This window comes from Poromitra crassiceps (assembly GCF_964638095.1).
Source record: "Poromitra crassiceps genome assembly, chromosome: 21".
Taxonomy (NCBI): Eukaryota; Metazoa; Chordata; class Actinopteri; order Beryciformes; family Melamphaidae; genus Poromitra; species Poromitra crassiceps.
The window spans coordinates 18,346,894-18,374,567 of NC_139638.1; the positions used below are offsets into that span (position 1 = coordinate 18,346,894).

Consider the following 27,674-nt stretch of genomic DNA (forward strand, 5'->3'; position numbering starts at 1 on the left):
TCAATATTATCGTCTATCAATGGAAACATATTGTGAGACCATTGATCTAGTTATTTTCATAACAATTATGTTCTAAATGAATGATAAAATGTGTCTCAAACTTAGATTAAACAAATGAGGGAATATTATTTGGAAATTACATGTTTGTATCTTATATTATCCTGCATTTTCATTGTTCAATAGAAATTTGGTATAATGCTTGTAAAAATAGTGATTCAGCTATATTTGTAATCACGACAGACCATAGAACATTTACCGGTAATTAGGGGCAAAAAAAAAGAAATGCTGATTAAAACATTAAAAAGTTATGAAATGTTCTATGGTCTGTTCAATGCTGGACCTAACTTTTTTTCTATACTGTTCCATTTTTCAAATGGTGCTGTAACCTCTGTAAGCTGTTGGAGACACTGAGGAGCCGAGCGCTAGGTCCTTATCTTTATTTGACAGCATCCTTTTTTCCCCTTTTAATTTTAGATGCATGGAAGTAGCTGTACAAAAACTAAGGAGGATTTTTGTGTGTAATTGTTTTAAGTTTAATTGGTTGTTTACACCAATCCTAAATGACTGTCTTCCTTATGTGACTGTTAATAAAAAGCCAAGAGTGCATATAGCAAATTGAAGTCGGACCTTCGAGTCAGTTGATTTTGTGTGTTCAACTTTTCATTGATTTTTAATTCAAGAGGAACTAAACCAAAATCTATGTCAAATAAATGCTGACATCTAATCAGACGTGGGGACCAAAGTCACATGACCTGGTAGACGGTCAAATCATCCCACAAATTTTGCAACAATATTACAATCCCAGAATAAGTGACACAAACTCCCATTTCAGTGTTACAGGAACAGCAGCATCAGTCTCTGCTAATTGAAGTGAAATCGCTTGTAGGGTAAGACAAGAAAAGTGCTTATGTGTACAGATTCTGTAATGTACTGTAACGGTCACTTTACTTCAATTTACATTTTAATATTTTCATTGTATCAAGATCGTCTAAACATGTATAATTTGCCTCAATTCATTTAGAGCAACGCCCCCTCCATTCCTATTTCTGTCTCCTTATTGAACTGTATCCATCTATATGTATTTGACCATTGTCTATGGATGCATCCAAGTGGGTTTCAGACCGTAATAGCCAAGATATGGACATTGTTATTGTTCAACAGAGTAAAAACCTCACGCACTTTGTTAGGAAGACTACACACATTGATATGGGCCAAGTGCAATCCTTTAGTTGGTAACTGAAGGTCCATAGAAGGCATTAGTCCAGGGCTTGACAACCCACCAGACCGTAACAAGTCTAGAACCATGGAGTAACCTTTGAGGAGTGATGATTGGTTAAGGTTCAGGTCGGAGGCTGGGTTAGGTCACGCCCCCAGTCCCTTTTCGGCCTGCTGAAGGTTCCACGTCCCACAATGACAAGTTAAAGGCAGGTAGCAAGTTTTTTACCTTTATTTATATTTTAAATCCCACAACAACAACACGTTCAACAAAAATGTATAGTTTAATAAATGTATGAATATCGTAACATGTTTAAAAGAACACTCCACCGATTCAACCAGCTTTGTATCAATACAAAATCAGTAGTAGAACTGTAAAGGGTTTTGCAGTCATTCATTTAGTTTGACAGTTATCGAGAGCTGATTTTAGTTGTGGACCACTGATGTCATTCATGGACAAATGACATCACAGGTCCACAACTTGACCTTGTATGGATATCCAAAACGTATGGACGCCAGTTATTGTTTTTCATGAACGAGTAGAGCCCTCCAATGTGTGTGTCACACGGATGTGACCAGTCTGTGATATGATTTGTACATTTGACCCGTATTGTGAGGTAGGCTACTTTTATGCTTGGGCATGTTTTTGAATGTGGATGAATGTGTGTTGATTGTATCATAAATGTGTGTCATATTTCTTATCACATTGTATTGTCTCATATGTTTTTTGTGTGTTTTATGCTTCTAAGAAATTCAAAACAGCACAAATTATGTTTAAAGTAATAAATAATACAGTGCCTGGTAACATTCAAAAAATGTTCACGGGCAGAGATGGGGGCTATAACTTAAGAGGGAATTTGAACTTAAAACACCCAAGTACGACTCTAAAGAGCATGTGCATCTCAGTTTGTGGGGTATCTCTTTGAAACGACCTTAACGTGCAGATAAAACTGAGTAATAATATAATCTTTTTTAAATGCAGTTACAAACAGTCTTTCATGGACAATTATAACAAAGAGGAGCTTGAAAAGTAAATTTTAGTTTTTTGTTGTTGTATATTGTTTATTGAGAGAGATCTTATAGATCAGTATATTATATAGATGAGTGTGTGTGTATATATAGTATGTATGTAAATGTATGTTTTATGTATATTTATGTATGCATATGTTCATAAGGATACAGATATTTAATATAGTTATGGATGGCTGGGGGCAGGACTCGATAAGCCTTGGCTTCTTCCCGCCCCTTTTCAAACAGTTTTCTAATGGAGTTTACTTATTTACTTGGTTGTTATTGGTTTTATTCCTGTTTTTTTTACATATTTGTTTTATGTAGCTACTGTTTTAACTGTTTGAAATACATCTCCTCTCCTCCTTCTCCTAAGACATGTCTTATGGTGGAACCAATGACAAATTTACACTTGTGGATAATAAAAGTTTATTTTTTCCGTATTTGAATTCGTATCAAAATACTTTTTGATGTAATTTTGCCCATCTGTGCCTGCAGCTACCTTAAAACCTCAGCTATAATTCTCTTTTATATTTCTCAGATCATGCAAAAAAAGACGTGGGAAATCACTGTTGGGGAAGCTACTTTAAAACTGTAGATTAACAAACTATGGCACAAAGAAAAGTAAACTAGAGCTTAACTCTCAAACTACTTACAAAAAGTAGTTCATACATGTATCTAAACTACATCACAGAAAATGATCACAATCTGAACGTCATGAGAATACTATGAATAGGCCTATATAGTAATAAATAATGTAGTTTGTGGTTAACTAACTAAACTACATGTCCCATGTAGGATAACCCAACTACTGCACATTGTAGTTATACTGATAATTGAACTATAACACTGGAAAATAAGTATTACAGAATCAGAACCCCATAGCCTGTGATGGAACATGTGAAAATGCCATCACATAGCCTACATTTGTTAATTAAGTTGCTGTAGCCTAAGCCAAAAACATCATATCATATCATGGGGGGGGGGGGGGGGGCTTGCTTAACAAGCGAATAACTTGAAGTATATAAACCATATAAACCCACACTCCAGTACAGTAGGTGGCGGTATACACCTATACACGTTGGTTGAAATCCGCTATTAAAAGTAGACAGAAGAAGACCGGAATAGACTCATTCGACGTCGGATAAAGATGGCGGCCCGCATTGTGCGTAAATATTGAGCTACCTTACAGATTTCCCCTTTCATTATTAGTATAGTTTACAACTGCAATTGACCAAGAGAAGACTCTGTAGTATGTATGGATGATATTATCACGAATATATGGCGCCGAGGCTGCGTTTAGCACTGAAGCTCCTCTCTCTTATGGACTCAGATGAATGGCTTAGTTAGCTGTGAAGCTAATCGAGCTAACGTTTATTGGAGCTTTGAAGAAGAACGTTTGTCAGTAAAAAAAAAAAAAAGTTCCCGTGTCACTTCATGGGAATGTCTTAATGACCTTCAGATCTTCCCACTCCACTGAGTTGACTGCTTCTGAAGAAGGAAATGGAGTGTAACGAATTAACAATTCAGTCTGATATCAGGCTAGAATCCTCTCGTTCCAAAAAGAACGAGCAACAACTTAAGCTGCTGGACACTGTTTTAAATCCTGTAGTGCGGTTACACAGAGCAGTCATACCTCCAGACTTCCAGCAGCTGTTGGTCATTAAAGAAGAGGTTCCCCCTGGGCTGCAGGAGTGGAGCCCCAGTCTGGAACAGGAGGACCCAGAGCCCCCAGACATTAAAGAGGAACAGGAGGAACTCTGGATCAGTCAGGAGGGAGAGCAGCTTCAGGAGGACCCAGAGCCCCCAGACATTAAAGAGGAACAGGAGGAACTCTGGATCAGTCAGGAGGGAGAGCAGCTTCAGGAGGACCCAGAGCCCCCAGACATTAAAGAGGAACTGGGACAACTCTGCATCAGTCAAGAGGGAGAGCAGCTTCAAGGGCTGGAGGAGGCTGATATCGCCAACTTCCAATTCACTCCTGTCCCTGTGAAGAGTGAAGATGATGAAGAGAAACCTCAGTCCTCACAGCTTCATCAAAGCCAAACTGAGGAGAGCAGAGAGGCAGAGCCTCTAGCCAGCTGCTCAACTGAACAGATGAAAACAAAAGGTGGTGGAGATAACTGTGGAAGATCAGAACCAGCCAGTGCTGGCAAGACTTCAGAGTCTTCTGAGACTGAAGACAGTGATGATTGGACAGGAACTAGTGAACCTCAGTCTCTCTTAGACTCACAGAAAAACTGTGAAGCTCTTGGGAATAAAGACTTTAGTTGTTCAGTTTGTGGTAAAAGATTTGTTCGTAACACATCCTTGAACAGACACAAGAGAGAAGACCACACAGAAAATAAGCCATTTAAATGCTCAGTCTGTGGTAACCATTTTCCTCGTAAAGAAATCTTGAAACAACACATGAGAGTCCACACAGGAGATAAACCATTTACATGCTCAGTCTGTGGTAAAGGTTTTGGTCAGAAACCAAACTTGAACACACACATGAGAGTCCACACAAGAGATAAAGCATTTAAATGCACCGTCTGTGGGAAATGTTTTGGTTATAAACCCTACTTGAAGACACACATGATGATAGTCCACACAGGAGATAAACCGTTTAAATGTGCCATCTGTGGTAAAGGTTTTGGTTATAAACAGTACTTGAAGACACACATGATGATAGTCCACACAGGAGATAAACCATTTAAATGTGCCGTCTGTGGCAAATGTTTTGGTTATAAACAGTACTTGAAGACACACATGGTAGTCCACACAGGAGATAAACCATTTAAATGTGCCGTCTGTGGTAAATGTTTTGGTTATAAACACTACTTGAAGACACACATGATAGTCCACACAGGAGATAAACCATTTCATTGCTCAGTCTGTGGTAAGAGTTTTGGTAACAAAGTAATCTTGAAGAAACACATGATAGTCCACAAAGGAGATAAACCATTTAAATGTGCCGTCTGTGGTAACAGTTATGGCCGCAAAGAACACTTGACAAGACACATGAGAATCCACACAGGAGATAAACAATTTAATTGTTCAGTCTGTGGTAAAGGTTTTGGTAATAAACAAACCCTGAAGAGACACATGATAGTCCACACAGGAGATAAACAATTTAATTGCTCACTCTGTGGTAAAGGTTTTGGTCATAAACGACACTTGACAACACACATGAGAATCCACACAGGAGATAAATGATTTAAATGTTCAGTCTGTGGTATTACTTTTGGTCATAAACAAAACCTGAAGAGACACATGATACTCCACACAGCAGACTTCACTTAATATTGGGCTGGACAATATCTCAATATTATCGTCTATCAATGGAAACATATTGTGAGAACATTGATCTAGTGATTTTCATAACAATTATGTTCTAAATGAATGATAAAATGTGTCTCAAACTTAGATGAAACAAATGAGGGAATATTATTTGGAAATTACATGTTTGTATCTTATATTATCCTGCATTTTCATTGTTCAATAGAAATTTGGTAAAATGCTTGTAAAAAATAGTGATTCAGCTATATTTGTAATCACGACACACCATATAACATTTAATTAGGGCCAAAAAAAATGCTGATTAAAACATTAAAAAGTTAAGAAATGTTCTATGGTCTGTTCAATGCTGGACCTAACTTTTTTTTCTATACTGTTCCATTTTTCAAATGGTGCTGTAACCTCTGTAAGCTGTTGGAGACACTGAGGAGCCGAGCGCTAGGTCCTTATCTTTATTTGACAGCATCCTTTTTTCCCCTTTCAATTTTAGATGCATGGAAGTAGCTGTACAAAAACTAAGGAGGATTTTTGTGTGTAATTGTTTTAAGTTTAATTGGTTGTTTACACCAATCCAAAATGAGACTTGTCTTTCTTATGTGACTGTTAATAAAAAGCCAAGAGTGCATATAGCAAATTGAAATCGGACCTTCGAGTCAGTTGATTTTGTGTGTTCAACTTTTCATTGTTTTTTTAATTCAAGAGGAACCAAACCAAAATCTATGTCAAATAAATGCTGACATCCAATCAGAGGTGGGGACCGAAGTCACATGACCTGGTAGACGGTCAAATCATCCCAAAAATGTTGCAACAATATTACAATCCCAGAATAAGTGACACAAAAACCCATTTCAGTGTTACAGGAACAGCAGCATCAGTCTAACTGAAGTGAAATTGCTTGTAGGGTAAGACAAGAAAAGTGCTTATGTGTACAGATTCTGTAATGTACTGTAACAGTCACTTTACATTTTAATATTTTTATTGCATTGTTATGACCTGGGTCATGTGACTGTGGTTAACTGTATTCTTTTCCTCCGTGTGTGTGTGTGTGTGTGTGTGACAGTCTTGAGTGTGGTGATGAGCTGCCTCGGCTGTCAGGAGAGCTGGCTGCTGATTGGCTGCTGCAGCAGATATATCCCACCTGAGCCCTTCTGTCTGCCCTTCACAATTCCCAAAGACAGCGCTGATGATCACCATCAACTGGGACTGTTTGTCTCTGTGTGAGATCCTGTGATGGGGAACTTAGTACTGCTTAGTGTTAAAACACTTTGTGTTGTTAAATTATGGGTAACATTGTAGCCCTTCTGTTACCATTTGTATACAAATCTTTATCTCCATTTGTATACAAATCTTTATCTCATGTACCAGTCCTGTAGGAGGGAGAAACCCCTTTTCTTTATACTTTATTTCCTGTTTTGTTGTAGGAGGTAGGTAAGATTATTGTATTTTATTTATCCCCTTTTCTTTGGTTAGGGAAGTGAGGGGCGGGTTTATTATGGCTTTGTTTATCGTTTCGGGTATGGCTCTCTCCTCAGTCATTTAAAAAATATACAAAAAATATATTGCTATATAAATAGCCCAACATTAATTGCCACTTGCATTTCTGTCTTTTTTTGTTAACATTTTTTACTTATTTTGTTTGTTCTAATCTCTGTACTCTGATGTCCTTGTGTGTGTGTGTGTGCGCGTTCTGATTTGTTTTTTAAGCTATGCTTTTTTGTGCCTTTAAGATATTTTGGGGGATGCCGCTTTGTCAAGCCCCTTGAGGGCTTTTTGGAATCTCCTTGCATGTTTTCTTTTATTTAAATTGCATTTGATGGTGTCTTTGTATGCCGATTATTTTAACATGTGCTAAATAAATAAAAAAAACAAATACAAATGTCTCTCCTTATTGAACTGTATCCATCTATATGTATTTGACCATTGTCTATGGATGCATCCAAGTGGGTTTCAGACCGTAACAAGCCAAGATATGGACATTGTTATTGTTCAACAGAGTAAAAACTCACGCACTTTGTTAGGAAGACTACACACATTGATATGGGCCAAGTGCAATCCTTTAGTTGGTAACTGAAGGTCCATAGAAGGCATCATTAGTCCAGGGCTTGACAACCCACCAGACCGTAACAAGTCTAGAACCATGGAGTAACCTTTGAGGAGTGATGATTGGTTAAGGGTCAGGTCGGAGGCTGGGTTAGGTCACGCCCCCGGTCCCTTTTCGGCCTGCTGAAGGTTCCACGTCCCACAGTGACAAGTTAAAGGCAGGTAGAAAGTTTATTTACCTTTATATTTTAAATCCCACAACAATTCAACAAAAATGTATAGTATAACATGTTTAAAAGGAACAGTTTAATAATTGTATAACATGTTTAAAAGGAACAGTTTAATAATTGTATAACATGTTTAAAAGAACACTCCACCGATTCAACCAGCTTTGTATCATTACAAAATCAGTAGTACGGTATATCAGAGCTGTAAACTGTTTTGCAGTCATTCATTTAGTTTGACAGTTATCGAGAGCTGATTTGAGTTGTGGACCACTGATGTCATTCATGCACAAATGACATCACAGGTCCACAACTTAAAACTCCAATCAACTCTCAATAACTATCAAACTAAATGAATTCCTGCAAAACTGTTGAGTCTTCGGATAATACTATACGACTGATTTTGTCATGATACAAAGCTGGTTGAAAATCAGCGGAGTGTTAACAATTTTACTAGTTAAAAAAAAAAAAAAAGTAATAAACAAAAACAAATGCAATCTAAATGTTGGCCGACATCTTGCCCATTCCTTTCTTCAGGTCGAGCAGGTGAGTGTGGATCCTGCGGTGGAGCTCATCCAGGGCAGTGGACACGTTGTCGTACAGAGCCTGGACACAGTAAAAAGATAAAGTTAGTCTCTGACCACCGGGTGAAACAATAACACATCTGTGCTGTGTGCAGGCTTCCCACACTCTTAAAATATAAAATTCAAGCCTTTTTCAAAGAATTTCCAGGCCCATTCTCTCAAATTCAAGGAGCCAACATAGTGTAGTTTGAGGCACAGATCAAGGTTCATGGAGGTACGGTGGTGCAGTGGTGCAGTGGTAAGCACTATCGCCTCACAGCTCGAAGGTCTTGAGTTCGATTCCCACCCGGGACGATGTGAACTCTGAAGGAATGAGTGCCCGTCCGCATGTCCTCGAGTGCCCACCGCCCGGGTAGGGTCGTCAAAAGGGCGTTTGCATGTTCTCCCCGTGCCTCCCGGGGGTTTCCTTCATATAGGAACCCCCTTCACAAAAACATGCAATATCCTGGTTGCTAATGTGGTTCCTCCTCTGGTCGTTAAGGGCGCCTGGTCAGAGGGAGGGGAACTGGTTGGAATAGCGTGAACCTCCCACGTGCTATGTCCTACCGGTGAAGCTTCCTCTGTCAGGTGAAAAAAAGGCGGCTGACTGACTGCCCATGTCTCGGAGGAAGCATGGAGCCAGTCTCTGCTCTCCCAAGATCGGCAGAGGATGGAGTAGCAACCAGGATTGAGAAATCAAGTGAGCACTAACGGGGGATAAGAGAAGAAAAAAAAAATCGGGGAAAAAAAAAAAAAAAAAAAAAAGGATCAAGGTTCATTACTGTTACACCACTGAGAACTTTTATAATGAGAACTAGCAGCTTCACAGAAGCTCACAGACAACTATTGCAGAGAGGCTTGAATGTGTGAACACTTCATAGACTTGGGGGGGGTTGATAGGCTGTGGGTGGACTTTATCAGCAGATATGATAACAGGTTAAATATCTGCTTCTCCTGTCCGATAAGCAATAATAAATTCACATTTTTGTATTTAAAAAAAAAAATAAGTTCTTAACCTGTAATAGTTTATGCACACCTGGTAAGAAAGGCAGATCTAGTGAGCAAAGATGGATGATTTAATATTCCATAGATAGCTCTGGCCTAACGAAATCTAACCGACATCACTATTGTGAACACAAAACAAAGAACACTTCTGATTATGCCTGTGAAACTCCTCGCTGTCAGGTGAAAAGAAGCGGCTGGCGACTGCGCATCTATCGGAGGAAGAATGTGCAGTGCTATGTTAAACCTATTTACGAACGTTAAGTCAAATATATATATATATATATATATATATATATATATATGTATAAGTGTACAGTATATACACAAATATATGTATATACACATATATATATATATATATATATATATATAAATAAATAAAAATAACTCAAATTTGTATTCTTGCTCAAAATATATAAATTCAGGCACTTTCAATGACCCATGTCTATTTTTAAAAAACTTTCAAGGCCTTGATTCAACCCCCCCCCCCCCCCAGTTCACAAACGTTCAATGATCTGAAGGAACGGGGGAACCCTGTGTGGCCGACATGCTGGTGCACGGTGCTCGTTGGTACCTGTGCCTTCGCCGTCTCTTTGCTGCACACGTCCCTGAGGTTCTGTATCTGGGCCCTCAGCTGCTGGCTCTCCCTGGAGATCTCCTGGATCTGGTTGGCCCTCTCGTCACGCTTGTGACTGACCTGGTCACAATGCCTGGAGCACAGTTGAGTCAAGTCAAGGTGGGTCCATGAGGGCTGGTTTCACCAGAGCCAGTTCAATACATGTGCGACACACTGAAAGGAAGTTCCCATTGTGGCCTTGATGCAAAATACCTGGACCCCCCCCCCCCCCCCCCAACAATGTCAGAGCAATAAATGTTGCTCCTTCCTGGTTTGTTAAAGCTGCACTAACCTGATTTTTATGCAACATGCGCAAAACTTTAAATCGCACGGCGCATTTGTGCGGCCATTCAGCTTTATGGCAGCACGCCCGCTCGCTCCCACCACCCACATCCTCCTAGCCACTCCTCAAATCCAAACTCTGAACACACAACCACCTTCCTATCCCTACAGCCCCTCCCCACATATACATATAGAACATCAATATATATATATATATATATATTGATGTTCTCAGAAATTAGGGAAATAACGGCATTCCGGCTATCTGCAAAAAAATCCGACATGGTGCGTTCTAACCCCAGCAGATCCTGAACGTGATGCTCGGTCATCTCCTTCTTCTTCTGCCTGCGGATCTGCATCTTGGACTGCTTGTCCTGCTTCATGGCCAGAGCCCGCTTTAACTGGTTTTCATCCACGCACAGGTTCTTCAGCTCCTTCTGCAGCTTCTCGTACTGAGCTGCCAGCTCACGGACCTACGCACACACAGGAGCACACAAGCCCAAGAAGGCACAATGAACAAACGAGGCTTCTCAGATGCTCTCATTAAAAAAAAAAAAAAAAAAAAAAAAAATCAGAACAAAAGCAAAACAAACTCAGACACACAAAAAACAAAAACAATTGTTTTTTTTTCTATTGTCACTCACGTACTGGCATGCCCACCGCCGCCATATTGTCGACATAGTGCTGCAGCTCTCAAGTGACAGCCTATGTGGAGCAGTGTTTATAGGAAGCTAGCCACCGTTAGCGTTACCTGTATCGTTCCAATTGTGTTCGCTGGGTGACCTGCGTTACACACGGCTGTAGTAATGACAGCAATAAAGTCCCAGTGGTTTGTTTCTATCTCTACCGTCCACAGACGTGAAGGGAGCGAGACGGAGGATACGTCAGCAGCACAGGAGAAGTGTGGATAGTTAGGAGAGACAGGTTAAACTTTCTGACAGCTCCTCACAGCAAAGTCTGGTCACCTCGTTTTTTTGTTTATTTATTACAGGCATTAACGGCAGCATACAAACAACAACTGTGGGTTTTTTGTTGCCGTCATTACCATCGCTATTTTGTAATGGAACAGAAACGACAATAAGGCTGTTACTAGTTGTCAGCTACAGCGCTGTGTGCGCGCAGGACGGTATGTCAACAATATGGTGCCGTCCAGGGTTAGCGAATAAGGTCTATTGTTTTATTGTAATAATATGCCATAAAGATTTATTGAAATTTTGGGGGAAGCAGAAAAAAAAAAAAAAAAAAGTAGGGGAAACGCTGCTTCAAGTTCAACTCACTTCCTGTATTTGTGTCACGTGGGTTTTGCCCATGTTTTTCCATGGACACACCCGACTTTTGGCAGGTATGAGTCTATTGAAGGCAATGGGAGGAGTGAAGGTGATCTCAGATTATGACAGATTCTTTTCTTTCATAGTCATCCAAGTAAATATTGGCCCATTTTCCGAAGCCACATATCTTCGGAACATTGACACTAAAATTTCATTTTTATTTGTTTCAAGACCTGTCTCAGTCTCAGCAGCACATTCTGGTGAGATTTGGCAACAGGAGCTCACGCAGGGAGCGATTAGCTGAAGCTACATGTGAAGTAGTCTCGCTTCCGGGAGAGAAGTCTGACACTGCTGGTTTCCATTCTGGAATTGCGAGGGGGAAAAAAAGTGCCGTTTGGTTTAACCAATCACACTCATCTTGGGCGGAGCTTAGCGGCAGTTGCGCTTGGAAAATAGTTTCGGGCTGGAACTTGTGTCGGTGGAACATTTACACGGGAGGAGGGGAGCCAAGAGCCATATGAGACGGCAACCTCGCCACCAGATCAAACTCTGCATGAAATAGTACAAGTCGTAAGTCGATTGTGTGATAATAGTTTTACAAATAAAAAAGACAAACTTCGCCTCATTAGTGGTGAAGCCTACATTGACTTTAGCTCTGGAGTTGGGGAGTCAGGAGAGACCCGTAAAAAACCACAGATGATTTAATAGCTCTATGTGTCTCTTAAATTAAAAAAAAATGCTGACAAAATTAACACCAGAACAGTAGCAGGATGTTGATTACTGCACTTGAAATATGATGTATGTATTTTTCTGTTCTGGACACAGAACAGTAGCAGGCTGCTGGTACCTCCTCCTGTCGCTCCTTGCTGGTGCTCATGTCGCCCTGCAGGTCCTGGAGCAGCTTGTTCAACAGCTGGAGGTCGGCCTCGCTGTGGGCCATGCCCTGCACAATGTTCTGCAGCTCCACCATGCGCTGGTCCCTCTCCACCTGGTAGCACAAAACACAACCAGCTTCCAAAACAGGCTTCAACAGACATGGGGATTTGAAAGTCAATACGATTTTTGGATTGTAGCTGCTGATATTAAATATCTTCAAAGTTGACCATTCTTGTGCCAAAAAACCTCAAAAAAATGACAAGTATGCTGTGTGTATTTCCCCATTCACTTTTATTTGTGGAAAAGCCTCTGAGGCCACGTTTAGACGACGACGGCCTCTACAAAAAACACCAAACTGTCGTTGCGTTTCCTTTTCTACTCACGATGGAGATCTTGATGTCCTTCGCTTTCTCCCTCATCTTCTCCATCTGGTTCTTCAGCTCCTCTGGGGACTCCACGATCTGAGACGTCAGCTTGCCAAGGTCTTCATTCAGGGTGCTCATGTCCACCTTCAGCCGGGCCTGGTGCACACATTCAAACCCAACAGTGTTGAAAAGGTCTTCTACCGATTAGACTGCCATCTGTGTACGGTGTCATATCATGTATTTTAAATTGATCTCCCAGAAACTATGGAACATCATTTCTTAGAAACCACACACAAACACACACATGCATGTAATTAGACGGAAAAAGGCAGTTAAATACTGCATCACCACATACCAGTTTCTGTGCCCTCTCTGCGACCAAGGTTTTCCTGCTCGCAATGGTGTCGTTTAACCCATTCTGGAAGGAAATATGTTTGTTTTAGCCTGACAGAGCACAACAGAAGGACAGGGTGGTGTGGTGAAGAGCACAACACAAGGACAGGGTGGTGTGGTGAAGAGCACAACAGAAGGACAGGGTGGTGTGGTGATGATCGTGTAGCACAACACAAGGACAGGGTGGTGGTGTGATGATGATCGTGTGGCATTTCTATCACAGTTCCTACCACTTCCTGGTGTTTCTGTGTGGTGGCGGTCTGGAGCTCAGAGAGAGCAGCTGCCAGCTCGTTGGCCTCAGCCTGCTGCTCCGGCGGGATGGTCCTGAACACAGAGCGAGAAAAGTCGGTACACAACTTAACGTTCAAGTTGACAACTTTGATGTCAAAATCTGCTTAAATCACAACGTAGGACCGCTACGATGTCAAGACGCCGTAGACCGATTCATTTGACTCTAGTTTAATTCACGAGAAATTATACAAATTACAGAATGTATAAGAATGAATTGATTATTGCCAAATTATCTCCGCATGTTCCGTGTGTAGTTCAACATAATACTAAGTCAACAGCAATCTCTTAACAAATCGGGGTGTGTAGCCTAAGCCTAGTATGTCTATTTAGGTGTCAGTGACAGGACCAGAGGTCACATTTGAGAAGCCCTGAAGTAGATCATGAGAGACGGGCCGGCGTGAGATGGACTGGAGAATCAGAGCGGTACTGCCTGCCTTCGTTTTACTGCACTGTTGTGATGAAGAGAGAGCTGAGCCAGAAGGCAAAGCTCTCGATCTACCGGTCGATCTTCATCCCAATCACCTATGGTCATGAAGGATGGGTCATGACCGAAAGAACAGCCCCCCAGGGAGGGTTTCAAGGCAGGTGCAGCTGGGAGGAGACCACCAGGGGGCAGACTGAGGACAAGGTGGAGAGATATCTCCGCGCTGGCCTGGGAACGCCTCGGGATCCCCCAGTCAGAGATGGTTTATGTGGCCGGGGAAAGAGGTGTTTGGGGTCCCCTCCTGGAACTGCTGCTATAACACCCCGACCCGACTCCGGATAAGCGGATGAAGATGGATGGATAACGTAGATCATTCGGGATATTGTTGGTAACTGTGACAATCATGTTTGTGGTTTTTCTTTCTGCTAGGATTGAAATGCCTCATGACTGAGAACTAATTTACAACAATATCATCTCACATCTGTAGTGCAACACTTACGTCAGCATCTCGATCGTCTTCTCTGCTTCTTTTACGCCTTTGGTGTATGTTTGCACCATGTCCGTACTGGCCCTCTGACAAAAGAAAGAGTTAACTGTTACGGTCTGAGCAAGTCCAAATACACACAGATCCACAAATTGTTTTATTTCGAAGAACCATTCAGTCTCATCTGATGAACAAACATACTGTATGCATAATAACAGCAGACAGACACATGCTTAGAGGTGATGGTGAAAACCTGACCATGACCTGAAGGTGGTCAGTCACTATACAGTAGCATTCAATGTAACATATTAGAAAATGTAAATAGAATTGAAAAATAGACTGATGTTTCAGCTAATTCTATTACCGTACATATCATGAAAGCAAGATGGCGGCTGTATTTTCGGATATGCCTACGCGAGCTGAAATAACGTACAAGTTTGGCCTGCTGCTCCGATATCATCTCCATCCGTTGCATCTTGAAGTGAAGGAAGTTCATGATTCCACTCAGAACAAAGAGAGTTTTCTTCACTTCTGCAAAGGAACAGCAAGACAATTATTTCTAGCACTGGTTGCCAAATGTTGAACGTGGCTTAACCAATAAAACGTGTTTACTAATTTGAGCAAAACTCATCAAAACTCATTGACTTACTTGGAGCCAGAAGGTCATTGAGCATGAAGTCATACACGTAGCACATGGGGAGAAACTGCTTCCTGAAAAAGATCATACACAAATGAACTTCAATAGGACTGTATAAACGTGTGGTGGCCTGCAGAAATATGCAAAAGGATGAAAATGAATTTTACAGGTATTTTGAGATTTTAATTCATTTGGTTACTTTCATCTCCACAGTATATCATGGTGAATAATTCATTTCATAAAACAAAGGGGAAAGTATTTATTTTTATGGTTTGGGTGCAATGCCACTGTAGCAAATACAACGTTGTGGAACGTTTAAAGCCATTGTTCTCACGTTTTACTTTTAGACACATAACCGATTAAAATACTCATAACTTTTGATATGAGAGTTATCACACTCATTCCAAATTTTACATATAGGGGAGAGTTTCTAATTTATGGAAATCTCAAAAGGGAAAATGTCAAATTCCCACCCTGTGAAGGGTCTTTGCAGACCACCACACAAATAGCATAGAAAAAGACATATCGTGCACAGGATCATGTTGAAGCCCGGTTCCATCAGAATTTGTTGAAAAATGTATCCATGAAGGGATGCCGGACTCACATGCGCAGGTAAACACTCATGATCGCAGTAGACCGCTCATGCAACTCTGGATACTGCATGTTTTCCAGTAGCGGAAGCTGTTGGAAACCAAAAACAAAATGGACGACTCAACAACAAAAGGCAAAGAGAATAAATGGGTGTTAATGTGCACGTTTCATTGATGCTCACAGCATTCACATTGTGATTGTGAAACGATGACATTACAATGCCAAAGAAACAGGAATTGGTGTGATAATAGCTCTGTGGAAACCTGAAATCATAGCATAGAAATTAAAATGATCTATTCTATATGGGCTGGACATTAGGGCTGCCACTAACGATTACTTTCATAATCAATTAATCTGTCAATTATTTTCTCGATTAATCGATTAGTTTGGTCTATAAAATGTCAGAAAATGGTAGCAAATGACAATCAGTGTTTCCCAAAGTCCATGATGACGCCCTCAAATGGCTTGTTTTGTCCACAACTCAAAGATAATATCAGTTTACTGTCACACAGGAGTAAAGAAACCAAAAATATTCACATTTAAGGAGCTGGAATCAGAGAATTAAGACCTTTTCTCTTCAAATTGTACTCAAAACGATTATCAAAATAGTTGTTGATTAATTTTCTGTCATCGACTAATCGATTAATCGTGGCAGCTCTACTGGACATATGCCAAATGAGGAGAGAGACCACATCAATTAAAATCAATATCTCAATTCACGTTGTGGCAGGGAGGCTACTAGTTATGCTACAGCACTATTTTTATCCAGTGAGGTGAGCAAAAATGATTTGAGTCATGATTACCTTTGGAGAGGTGGCGTGGCACACTTAAATGTATACTGGTTGACATTGTCACCAGTGTGACTGAGTTACTACTCAAAATGCCCTTTTCCCAGCAGCCATTTTGAGTGTAAAAACAGGGTGTACACACACACACACACAGGTGTAGATAACAGTAATTGTCAAAAATGGAGAATGCACACCATAAAATCTCAGCGAGGTGCCGGTGACGGACAAGAATCTATAAAAAGAATAGAAAGTGCACACTCTGGCTCTGATGCAATGAATTTAATAGACGGACAACGTTTCGGCCTGGTGGCCTTTGTCAAGTCATGTACAAACAAGGTGAAGAGCACAGTCTTGTAACAGAGACACACCTAGACCACAGCTGCAGCCAATCAATTAGAATCAGGTGCAGCCAATCAATTAGGATCAGTCAGTCACTGCAAGTGAACGAGAACTTACAAGTGATCCAAGTGTAAAAAGCACAATTTTCCAATGACAAAAAAGTTACAATATATAACATTTACAGCCAAACAAACAATGAATGGTAAAAACCATCCAGAATGAGAATTCACAAAGGAGATGGTGTTACAAAGTTACAATGGACCTCTTTCACAGCTGCCAACCTGCATCCAAAAGGCAGGAAGGAGGTGCAACCAACCCACCAACTCACCAAAACCTCAATCAGGGTCTCCTGTCTTTTGTTCATTTAGGTGTTCCGATCCTGGGTCCCTGGTTGGTGGGTTGGTTGCACCTCCTTCCTGCCTTTTGGATGCAGGGTGGCAGCTGTGAAAGAGGTCCATTGTAACTTTGTAACACCATCTCCTTTGTGAATTCTCACTCTGGATGGTTTTTACCATTCATTGTTTGTTTGGCTGTAAAGGTTATATATTGTAACTTTTTTGTCATTGGAAAATTGTGCATTTTACACTTGGATCACTTGTAAGTTCTCATTCACTTGCAGTGACTGACTGATCCTAATTGATTGGCTGCACCTGATTCTAATTGATTGGCTGCAGCTGTGGTCTAGGTGTGTCTCTGTTACAAGACTGTGCTCTTCACCTTGTTTGTACATGACTTGACAAAGGCCACCAGGCCGAAACGTTGTCCGTCTATTAAATTCATTGCATCGGAGCCAGAGTGTGCGGTTTCTATAGACCAAATCAGCAGGGATGTTTACATTTACTTCCGGGTACCCCTGGGTCCACACATTATAATGGCAGTGGACGGCACAAACTGACGTGTTGAAGACAAAAACAGACAAAGAAGACAAAAATGGTTCGTCCCTGTTGTGTTGTTGTTTAATATCATTCATAACAACACTTTCACTAACGTTAGTGGAGACCAGACTAGCTAATTTACCTGTTGGACCAGACCAGAGTAGACTTGAAGCTAAATTAAATTAACGTGGAGTCAATAGCTCTGTCTGTAACGTTAACGAGTCTGCAACAAAACAGCGAGTTTGACAGACAAACAAACGTTATTAGCATGCTAACACTACATAAAACAAACACAGAAGAAAGGCTAGATACGTCGGACAAGCATGTTTACCAACCGTTTAACCATTTAAATTGAAAGTAGTCGGCCGAAAACAACGAGAGGGTTTGACAGCATTTATATGACAACACGCACATTTAAACCTGCCGCCTTCCCCAAGTGGTACCCGGAAGTAAATTTGTTTACATGGTGACGTCACGGTGATTTGGTCTATTCTTTTTGTAGATAACAGTAATGAAATGGAACAATGATTACCGTAAATGGTATTGGTTACAGTGTTTGCCCTGCAAAACAGTGAAAAGGGTCTATCACCCACAATCCTGTGTTTCCGGCCTAGGGGATCAAAAAAAATCTATTTTACTTGATTTGAATATTTTAAAGCAAAGCATGTTGCTTCTTCTTTTATATGAATTGTGTGTTTTTCACATTGCAATATCATCTATTCTGCTGTGCTCTTTTCTTTTACAGTATCTATTTTCTGTAAAGCACTTTGAATTGGCTCTGTGTATGAAATGTGATGTACTGGTGGTGGTAGACCGACAAATAATCATGTCCACTATGCATGCTTGGATGTGACACGATACTTACCATGGCGTGGCACTCGGGTCTGAAACGGTACAGGAGGTGCAGTACCCTCATGTATAGCATTTGGACCGCCTCTGGCTAAAAAAAAAGTGAGAAAAACAATGAGAAGGACCAAATAGGAACGTAGTAAACACCGCTGTGTGTGTGTGTGTGTGTGTGTGTGTGTGTGTGTGCCGTTAATATAATACATCCAAATCCATTGTGTGCTTCAGTACTGTTTAAAGTCGTTTCCCATTCGCCCCCACGGCGTAAGAGTGGATCCTATCTGATCCGTAAAAAGGCATCAAATCATGTTAAACAGGTATTTAACTTTACCGATAAGCAAAGCAACAAGTTGTCAGTTTGTTATGGTGTGACCTCTCCACACGATAAACTAACGTCCGTCAGTGACAACGTGGTATTTGGCTGATATATCGTGATTTAATGTAACTATGTACCGCGGCTACTCTGAGCTGAGAAACCTTGACGTTAACACACTTACCTTTGGCGTAAGGGTCAGATCACCCTTCGTGAAACCTTTGGCCTCCTGACCAATAAGGACTTCGTTTCGAAAAAAGTCGACTATTGCGTCGACCTTATAGAGTGGAAAGGTGTTTACTGACATTGCTGCGGTTTCGTGACGATAGAAATCTAGTTTTACTGAGACCTAAACAACTACAGTCTAGCAACAACAATCACACACGGAAACCAGAAAGAAAAACTGGCGCCTTGAAATCGCTTGAAATGACTTCCTCTTTACGGGTGCTTTCAGACCATTTGATTGGTCAATGTATCCTTCTTCTGTGGTGAGCGAGCTTGTATAGAATGATACCTAGCGCCCTCTACCGTGATAATGGCGTACTACAGCTGTGAAAAATATCAGAATCCTTGATGCATAGCCTAAATGTTGTTAATTCACTTGCTGTTTAACATCACATCATCATCTGACTGTTATTATACTGTACGGTAGCGTATTTTACGGAAGCGTATTGCACCAGTCAAATAGTCAACAGTTAATAATAACATATCTCATATCATATACATCCCCTCACCCCATCCCCACGAGCTGGATATAATGGTACAAAGGCGCCGCTTAGTGGAGGTTTATGGTATCACATGTGGATGTCCTCTGCGGGCCAATAATATGCATGCCGGTGATATCTTCCGGGTCTTGGGAGGTTCACTGCCTGTGTGGTGCACAGCACACTATCAGGACTGTCTGCAAAGGTCAGTAGTGTTATCTGGCTCCAGGCTCCCCTTTGTCACTTTTAACCATGTACTAATTTAAACCTCACATTTCTGTGCATAATATAGGCAGTGTTTTGGAGTGTATCGGCTTCATGCATGCATGCATGCTGTCATTTTGTTGCTGGCTAGCGCGCTAGCTTGTGTTAGCTTTCCTCCGCTAGGTTTTTTCTTTTTTCTTTTTTGCAGTCAATGGAGACAAAAAAAAACAAGTGCATCTGCCAAGTAACGTGCCAGTAGCCGCAGCTGGTGCTGCTTGGTCCGACTGGTCTGATGACAAACCAAAAACGCACTTTATTTGGCGAATTATTGTTAACGTCAAATTGCTGGGTCTCTGATGAATGATAACGTACTCTGTGTCTGGGCAGTGTCGCCATATGGGAACCGCTGGTGTGAAAGTGATTGAGTTCCATATTATATTCTGGACAAATAAACTGCTGCAGAATCGATGCCGTGTGTGCAAGGTGCATCTGTTAAGCATTTCACCTGACTACACGGTTAGCGGACACGCTATGCGCTTCTGTGCGAACCAGCCTCATCATGCGTCATAATTCATATTTTTGGGACAGCCGCTCTGGTGACGTGGTAGCTTCATGGCCACACAGCACCACGAGGCAGATTAGTTTTGTTTCTGCTCTCGTCTCAACTCATTCTCACACTAGTCCATCCTCGTTTTTACTCAGCCAAACTAATGAAATGTGCTTTGATTATGATCATATTGTCCCAGTAGGTCAGCAAGGCAGCAAGTGCCCTACTTCAGTTTTCTCCAATGACATTTACACGACCTTTTGATATTGACAATTGTCTACTACTGGGAAACAGCCTCATCATGTAACGTCGTGTCACAAAACTGTCTAGTGTTGTTGTCTAGTAGTTTGTGCTTGGCAGGCTTATTTGACACTGACAGTCAGTTCTAGTTTGAACCCCACACAATTAAGGCTTAGGCTAGCCTGATCCAGACTCTACCAGTACCGTTATCTCCCCTCAAACCAAACAGCCCACACATGCCACCTCAGAGAGTTATTCAGTTTTTTAACAGTCATGGTTATCCATTATTTGTGGATGTTGATCTATGCTAACTATCGGGGATGTTAAGTATTTTTTATGACATTTTGAAAATGTGCCAACTGAACCTCATGGTCTTGTGTCATTGCTTTGTGGGTCAGACAGGTCAGAGCAGGGGTGGGCAACATCTTTTTTCTCCAGAGGGCCATACTGACTTACCTCAAGTAAGCGAAGGGCCACACATTGGAGATCATACCTGCCAACACTCCTGGTTTTAACGGGAGTCTCCCTATTTTTAACCCTCTCTCCTCTCTCCTGTTGTGATTGGTAATTTCTTGTTAATCTCCTGATATAATAGTGATGCAAATCCAATGGCTGTAGCGGACGAGATTTATTAACATAATTCTGCCTTTGGGGGTCGTTTTGTTTTTCTTTGAGGACCTTGGGGGCCAGATTGAGATGGTCCAGGGGCCAGGTCCGGCCCCGGGGCCCATGTGTGGGTTAGCGGAATAAGTGTTGTGTCAGTGGATGTGACCTGTTGCATAGGTGCCTGGTCATAAGTGTCTGCTTGTGCCTGCAATTCATGCAGTGTCCTTGTATATTTTTGCAAATATGATTTTTTTTTGTTCAGCTGGTACGGTGTCTGTCTGCAGATGCTGGTATTGGTCACCTTGTTATTACCCCCCACCTCATCCTCCCTTTCTTCTCTCAACCAGGAGGGGTGCTGTCTGTCTATTTGAGGGTGTGTGTGCACCATGGCGAGCCTCCTGCGTGTTGTGGTGACCAGCTGCTCGGCACCAGTGTTCAGTGGGATTTCCTGTGCGAAGCTGCAGAACGCCAGCGCCGTCAAATCGCAGTGCTTGCGCTTTTTCCGGACCCAGCAAACGCTCGGACGATGTGCCGCCAGTCCAGGTAAGACACAACCGACAACAGCACACCTCCGTTCTGTCAGCAAGCAGCTTAGCTGCCTCTTAAGAGCAGGATCTGTCTGCACAAAGCTTCTTACAACAATCACACTTTTAAACTGTCCTGGATTTATGCTGCTGCACACCGTGTGCTTGCTTATTGAGATAGAAGTGATCAATTGTGGTGGTTATTGATTGTAGTTAGGGCTGCACGATATTGGAAAAAACTGACATTGCAATATTTTTTTATTCTGCGATATATATTGCGATATGAAAAAATACAGGAATTTTCACCAAAAGTCTTGAATAGGTCTATCAATATATATATATATATATATATTTAATAACTTTGACTCAATAATGAAATGTTTTTGATGCAAAAGCTTAAAAGATAATGTGTAAAAACAACATGATAAATCATTTGGATCTGTTTAATGTTCACACATACGTAGTAAACAATAAATACAATGCATGTCACATTTGCATTGCAACACACAGTAACTTCACTTTCAGTGGAGAGCATGGTGGAGAGCAACACATTTGATGCGTGACGTGTGATCGAGGGTTTACAATATAATTGATGTAAGAGCTGTATTGATAGTAAATAGAAAAAGGAGCTTCTTGATGCTTATAAAATAATTGTATAAAGAAGTAATGTACAGGTATACTTAATCAGTTCGGGCACAAGATCTGTATTGTCACATGACCACACATACTCCACTGTGACATAAAACCATAACTGCTCTCAGACTAGTTCAGCTATCTTAAAATAACGCATGCATACAGACCCAAGAGGGCTTCAAAGTTAGTAACAGCTCTGCGACGTCACAGGTATGTCAAAAATAGATTTGGACACTCAAAATGTATTATTTATTTTATTATGATGCTTTTAAGAAGTAACTGAATTGACAGTGGTGCTAAATCTCCAGTGCTGACACAGCAGCTAGTGAGATTAGCAACAACAGCAGCTACATCCTGCGACCATATTGTTCTACGTTGTGTGGCTAGCTCGACTAGCTGATGGTTACCAGAAGCTACCAGTGTTGTGACTGACGCTGTTAGCGGCCAGCTAATGTCACCATATGGATTTCAGATAGGCTTGCATCACGCTACATGTCAGGGTTCATGTGTGCATTTCTCATACACGTGTATCAATCGTGTGCTAGTAAGTCACATGGCAGATGTCAGCTTGCACGCTACATAAACATTGATAGATCTGAGGTATTCAGCTAATCCTTGCAGGACATATACAGTACAGTATGTATGGTAATCCCTTGTCTCTACAGTACATACAATAAAGCTGGCATTGTTATGTAAATATACAGTAGTGATGGCCCCATGATAACTCCAGGACCTGTCCTTTACATGTGCATTGTCACACACTGGCACCAAACCCATGCTAGCAGTCAAAGCAAGGTGAACCATTCATTCATTCATTCATTCATTCATTCATTCTCTTCATTCATTGTAATGATTGGTGAACAAAGAGAAATGCACTGTTCAGTGTTCAGGTCAAATAATGATAAAAAATAAATAAATAAAAGAGAAGATGGATAGAAGTCAGTTTGACCCCGTAGTGTTGCCTTCAGCTCAGAACCCTTCATTATTTTAGGGGAGATTGTTGTTACCTGTGTTACTTTGCTCCCAGCCCCAAGGTCAGCCCCTGAGCGTTACTCCCTGTTTTCCATGCCCTCGGCGTGAGTGTGAAAGAGAGACTGTTTGACTGTGTGTGTGAGCCAGTATCAGCTGGTTGCAGGTGTGTGTGTGTGTGTGTGTGTGTGTGTGTGTGTGTGTGTGTGTGTGTGTGTGTGTGTGTGTGTGTGTGTGTGTGTGTGTGTGTGTGTGTGTGTGTGTGTGTGTGTGTGTGTGTGTGCGTGCGTGCGTGCGTGCGTGCGTGCGTGCGCACGCTGGTGACCCGGCTTGCAGTGTCATTGGTTGACTTAACATTCCTACAGGTCGGCTAGCTGACCCAGGGTCAGCTGGTAGCATCTATTCTTGACAGAGTGTGTCTACTGGCAGGCTGGTAGCCCCGCCCCCCAGAGCAGACAGATGAGTGGAGATGAATGCAGTACTACTACACAGCACACACACACTTAACATCGACCTGATTCTACTTTTCACCTGTTGGTTTTGACATGTGCATGCTGATGCTGATTCCATGTCACACTCTTTTATGAACTTTTTGTTTTTTGATTTTTGCTGGCCTTGCCAAACTTAGAAGTGTGTCTAACCTACAGTATACTGTACTGTATGTAGATGTTTTTATGTCAGACTAGTGTTATATGCAAGGGAAAATTTGTGCAGTAAATATAGTTCTTGGTTCAAATTATTTTTTCCGGATACTGTTCATAAAAACTGAATGTAGTCATGGACACCAGATTGAGATTCCTTCCTACTCATGGAAACTTTCTTATGAAGGAAACTGGACTTCACACACTTTTATAACCTAGATATTGAGGTTCATAGGTTATGTCATTATGGTAGCCTATTATTATATTATTATTATTATGGTCTTCTATTAGCTAAAGCCTATCTGTCAGTACATCAGGAGCTGCTAGGCTAACAGCCCTATAGCCTATCTGTCAGTACATCAGGAGCTAGGCGAACAGCCCTATAGCCTATCTGTCAGTGCATCAGGAGCTAGGCTAACAGCCTATAGCTTATCTGTCAGTGCATCAGGAGCTAGGCTAACAGCCCTATAGCCTATCTGTCAGTGCATCAGAAGCTGCTAGGCTAACAGCCCTATAGTCTATCTGTCAGTGCATCAGGAGCTAGGCTAACAGCCCTATAGCCTATCTGTCAGTGCATCAGGAGCTAGGCTAACAGCCCTATAGCCTATCTGTCAGTGCATCAGGAGCTAGGCTAACAGCCCTATAGCCTATCTGTCAGTGCATCAGGAGCTAGGCTAACAGCCCTATAGCCTATCTGTCAGTGCATCCGGAGCTAGGCTAACAGCCCTATAGCCTATCTGTCAGTACATCAGAAGCTGCTAGGCTAACAGCCCTATAGTCTATCTGTCAGTACATCAGGAGCTAGGCGAACAGCCCTATAGCCTATCTGTCAGTGCATCAGGAGCTAGGCTAACAGCCCTATAGCCTATCTGTCAGTGCATCAGGAGCTAGGCTAACAGCCCTATAGCCTATCTGTCAGTGCATCAGGAGCTAGGCTAGGCTAACAGCCCTATAGCCTATCTGTCAGTGCATCAGGAGCTAGGCTAACAGCCCTATAGCCTATCTGTCAGTGCATCAGGAGCTAGGCTAACAGCCCTATAGCCTATCTGTCAGTGCATCAGGAGCTAGGCTAACAGCCCTATAGCCTATCTGTCAGTGCATCAGGAGCTAGGCTAACAGCCCTATAGCCTATCTGTCAGTGCATCAGGAGCTAGGCTAACAGCCCTATAGCCTATCTGTCAGTGCATCAGGAGCTAGGCTAACAGCCCTATAGCCTATCTGTCAGTGCATCAGGAGCTAGGCTAACAGCCCTATAGCCTATCTGTCAGTACATCAGGAGCTGCTAGGCTAACAGCCCTATAGCCTATCTGTCAGTACATCAGGAGCTAGGCTAACAGCCCTATAGCCTGTCTGTCAGTACATCAGGAGCTAGGCTAACAGCCCTATAGCCTATCTGTCAGTACATCAGGAGCTAGGCTAACAGCCCTATAGCCTATCTGTCAGTGCATCAGGAGCTAGGCTAACAGCCCTATAGCCTATCTGTCAGTGCATCAGGAGCTAGGCTAACAGCCCTATAGCCTATCTGTCAGTACATCAGGAGCTAGGCTAACAGCCCTATAGCCTATCTGTCAGTGCATCAGGAGCTAGGCTAGGCTAACAGCCCTATAGCCTATCTGTCAGTGCATCAGGAGCTAGGCTAGGCTAACAGCCCTATAGCCTATCTGTCAGTGCAGCAGGAGCTAGGCTAGGCTAACAGCCCTATAGCCTATCTGTCAGTGCATCAGGAGCTAGGCTAACAGCCCTATAGCCTATCTGTCAGTGCATCAGGAGCTAGGCTAGGCTAACAGCCCTATAGCCTATCTGTCAGTGCATCAGGAGCTAGGCTAGGCTAACAGCCCTATAGCCTATCTGTCAGTGCATCAGGAGCTAGGCTAGGCTAACAGCCCTATAGCCTATCTGTCAGTACATCAGGAGCTAGGCTAACAGCCCTATAACCTATCTGTCAGTACATCAGGAGCTAGGCTAGGCTAACAGCCCTATAGCCTATCTGTCAGTACATCAGGAGCTAGGCTAACAGCCCTATAGCCTATCTGTCAGTACATCAGGAGCTAGGCTAGGCTAACAGCCCTATAGCCTATCTGTCAGTACATCAGGAGCTAGGCTAACAGCCCTATAACCTATCTGTCAGTACATCAGGAGCTAGGCTAACAGCCCTGGAAGTGCACAGGCTTGGAGAGTCTCAATAAAATATGATTATCTTCTCTATAGGCCTGTGTGCCTAGTGCTTCCAATCTGGGTCACTTGTAGCTGACTCGGTCAGGTTCTGTTGGGCGCTGGTTCTGTACTTCTACTGGTGCCGTCCTCATAACGGGCCTCATGCATGAAAGATTTCATATTGTTCTCTTATATTTGATCTGACACAAAGCAAGAAGAGGAAAATAAGAACATCCTCTGTGGGATTGGAGCGTGCGCTGAGAGACAGTCTGATGAACTGTGTTTAATCTTAGTAGAGCCACTGCTCCATCACGTAGAAATAAATAATAAATGAGACTTGAAACGTGAAACTATAAAGGAGTCAGTTGAGGTGGTTGGGGCATCTGGTAAAAAAGGATGCCACCTGGTCGCCTCCTATAGGGCAGGTGTTCCAGGCACGTCCAGCTGGGAGGAGACCACGGGGCAGGACGAGCGTGGAGAGATGATATCTCCACGCTGGCCTGGGGATCCCCCAGTCCGAGCTGGCTAATGTGGGCAGGGAAAGAGGGGTTTGGGGTCCCCTGCTGGAACGACTACCTACCAATAAATAACGGACATAAGTCAGAAGACCTTTTGCTCTTTTCTCCCAAAACCTCAGCAGCACACATAATGTTTCCACATTATTATTATCATTCATTCATTCATTCATTCATCTTAATAGTCTTATTTGTTTGTTTTGTCGTAAGTGTTTGTTTATAGTCATGTCCTTTTCTTCATGTGATGTCAGTGCTACTGTGTTGTTGCTGGTAAAACAATGCATGCAGTCAGGAGAAAACGGACTTCATTGACACTAGTTTATTAGTTTATGACACAAATGATAACTCTCATAGGTCTTCTGTGCTCTTGTGATTTTGATCATGAAAGCTTATCTCTTATCTCCTGCTTTTCCACTCATAAAGCTGTTGAATGTGAATGGATGATTGTTACGACGCCGTGAATGAATTAACTCAATATCTGATTGTGGGTCAAGCTTTCATCATTATCAGAGGTGTTTGTTTGAGACACACACGCACGCACACGCACGCACGCACGCACACACACACACACACACGCACGCACGCACGTGCGCACACACACACACACTCACTCACTCACTCACTCACTCACTCACTCTCTCTCTTCTCATACCCTAATATTTGAAATGTGTGTTCTCATGCTGTTATATCCTGTAGAATAGTGGTTGAAGGGCTGTCCCAAACGATTATTTTCTTATCGATTAATCGAACGATTATTTTTTCGATTAGTCGATTAATCAATTTTTTTTATTATATAACAATACATTTACCCAAAACAAATAAATAACCAAAAACTTCTCAATTTGATGATGCTCCTAAATGTGTTCTATAACTTTTAGTGTCATATGCAGAAGTACAAGTCAATCCATACAAAGGATATTTGTCACTGAGCTGCAGGTGTGTGGGCGTGGCCTCCTTTTTCCTTTTGTAACCAGGCTTTACCCTAAACCTGAATCTGGAGTGACAGCAACTGGACGTCTTTGAGCCATTTACCAGTCATGTAACAGTTGCCACCTGTGAAAACAGCTCTTACAGCCGGGGTGTCCAAACCTTTTTGAATGGGGGCCAGATTAGAGAATGTGAAAATACCGGGGGGGCGGCCAGCTGCTTCTCGGATCATATGGGTTATAAAAAACAAACAAACACAAACAATAGTATTCTAAGGATTTTGTTTAC

General features: G+C 42.0%; 2 protein-coding genes across 3 annotated transcripts in view; one reads left to right on the top strand and one right to left on the bottom strand.

Moving 5' to 3' along the window:
- Positions 1-7,826: 7,826 nt before the first annotated feature.
- On the bottom strand, positions 7,827-19,114 carry LOC310795624 (kinetochore protein Nuf2-like). Its single transcript, XM_083657699.1, has 13 exons — positions 18,907-19,114; positions 18,429-18,503; positions 15,575-15,651; positions 14,983-15,044; positions 14,767-14,864; positions 14,349-14,422; positions 13,365-13,458; positions 13,097-13,159; positions 12,760-12,897; positions 12,348-12,488; positions 10,530-10,705; positions 9,909-10,044; positions 7,827-8,372 (listed from the first exon to the last, which is right to left on the bottom strand). The coding sequence occupies exons 1-13, from the start codon at positions 19,027-19,029 to the stop codon at positions 8,265-8,267; spliced, it is 1,365 nt and encodes a 454-aa protein (XP_083513825.1). The 5' UTR covers positions 19,030-19,114; the 3' UTR covers positions 7,827-8,264.
- A 468-nt stretch (positions 19,115-19,582) lies between these two features.
- nnt (nicotinamide nucleotide transhydrogenase) overlaps positions 19,583-27,674 on the top strand; it is a 143,905-nt gene continuing 135,813 nt past the window's right edge. For both annotated transcript variants that reach the window (XM_083657694.1, XM_083657693.1), the window contains exons 1-2: positions 19,583-19,631; positions 21,371-21,566. In XM_083657694.1, coding sequence (XP_083513820.1) covers positions 21,410-21,566 — 157 coding nt within the window. In that variant the 5' untranslated portion in view covers positions 19,583-19,631; positions 21,371-21,409. The remainder of the gene's footprint in view (positions 19,632-21,370; positions 21,567-27,674) is intronic.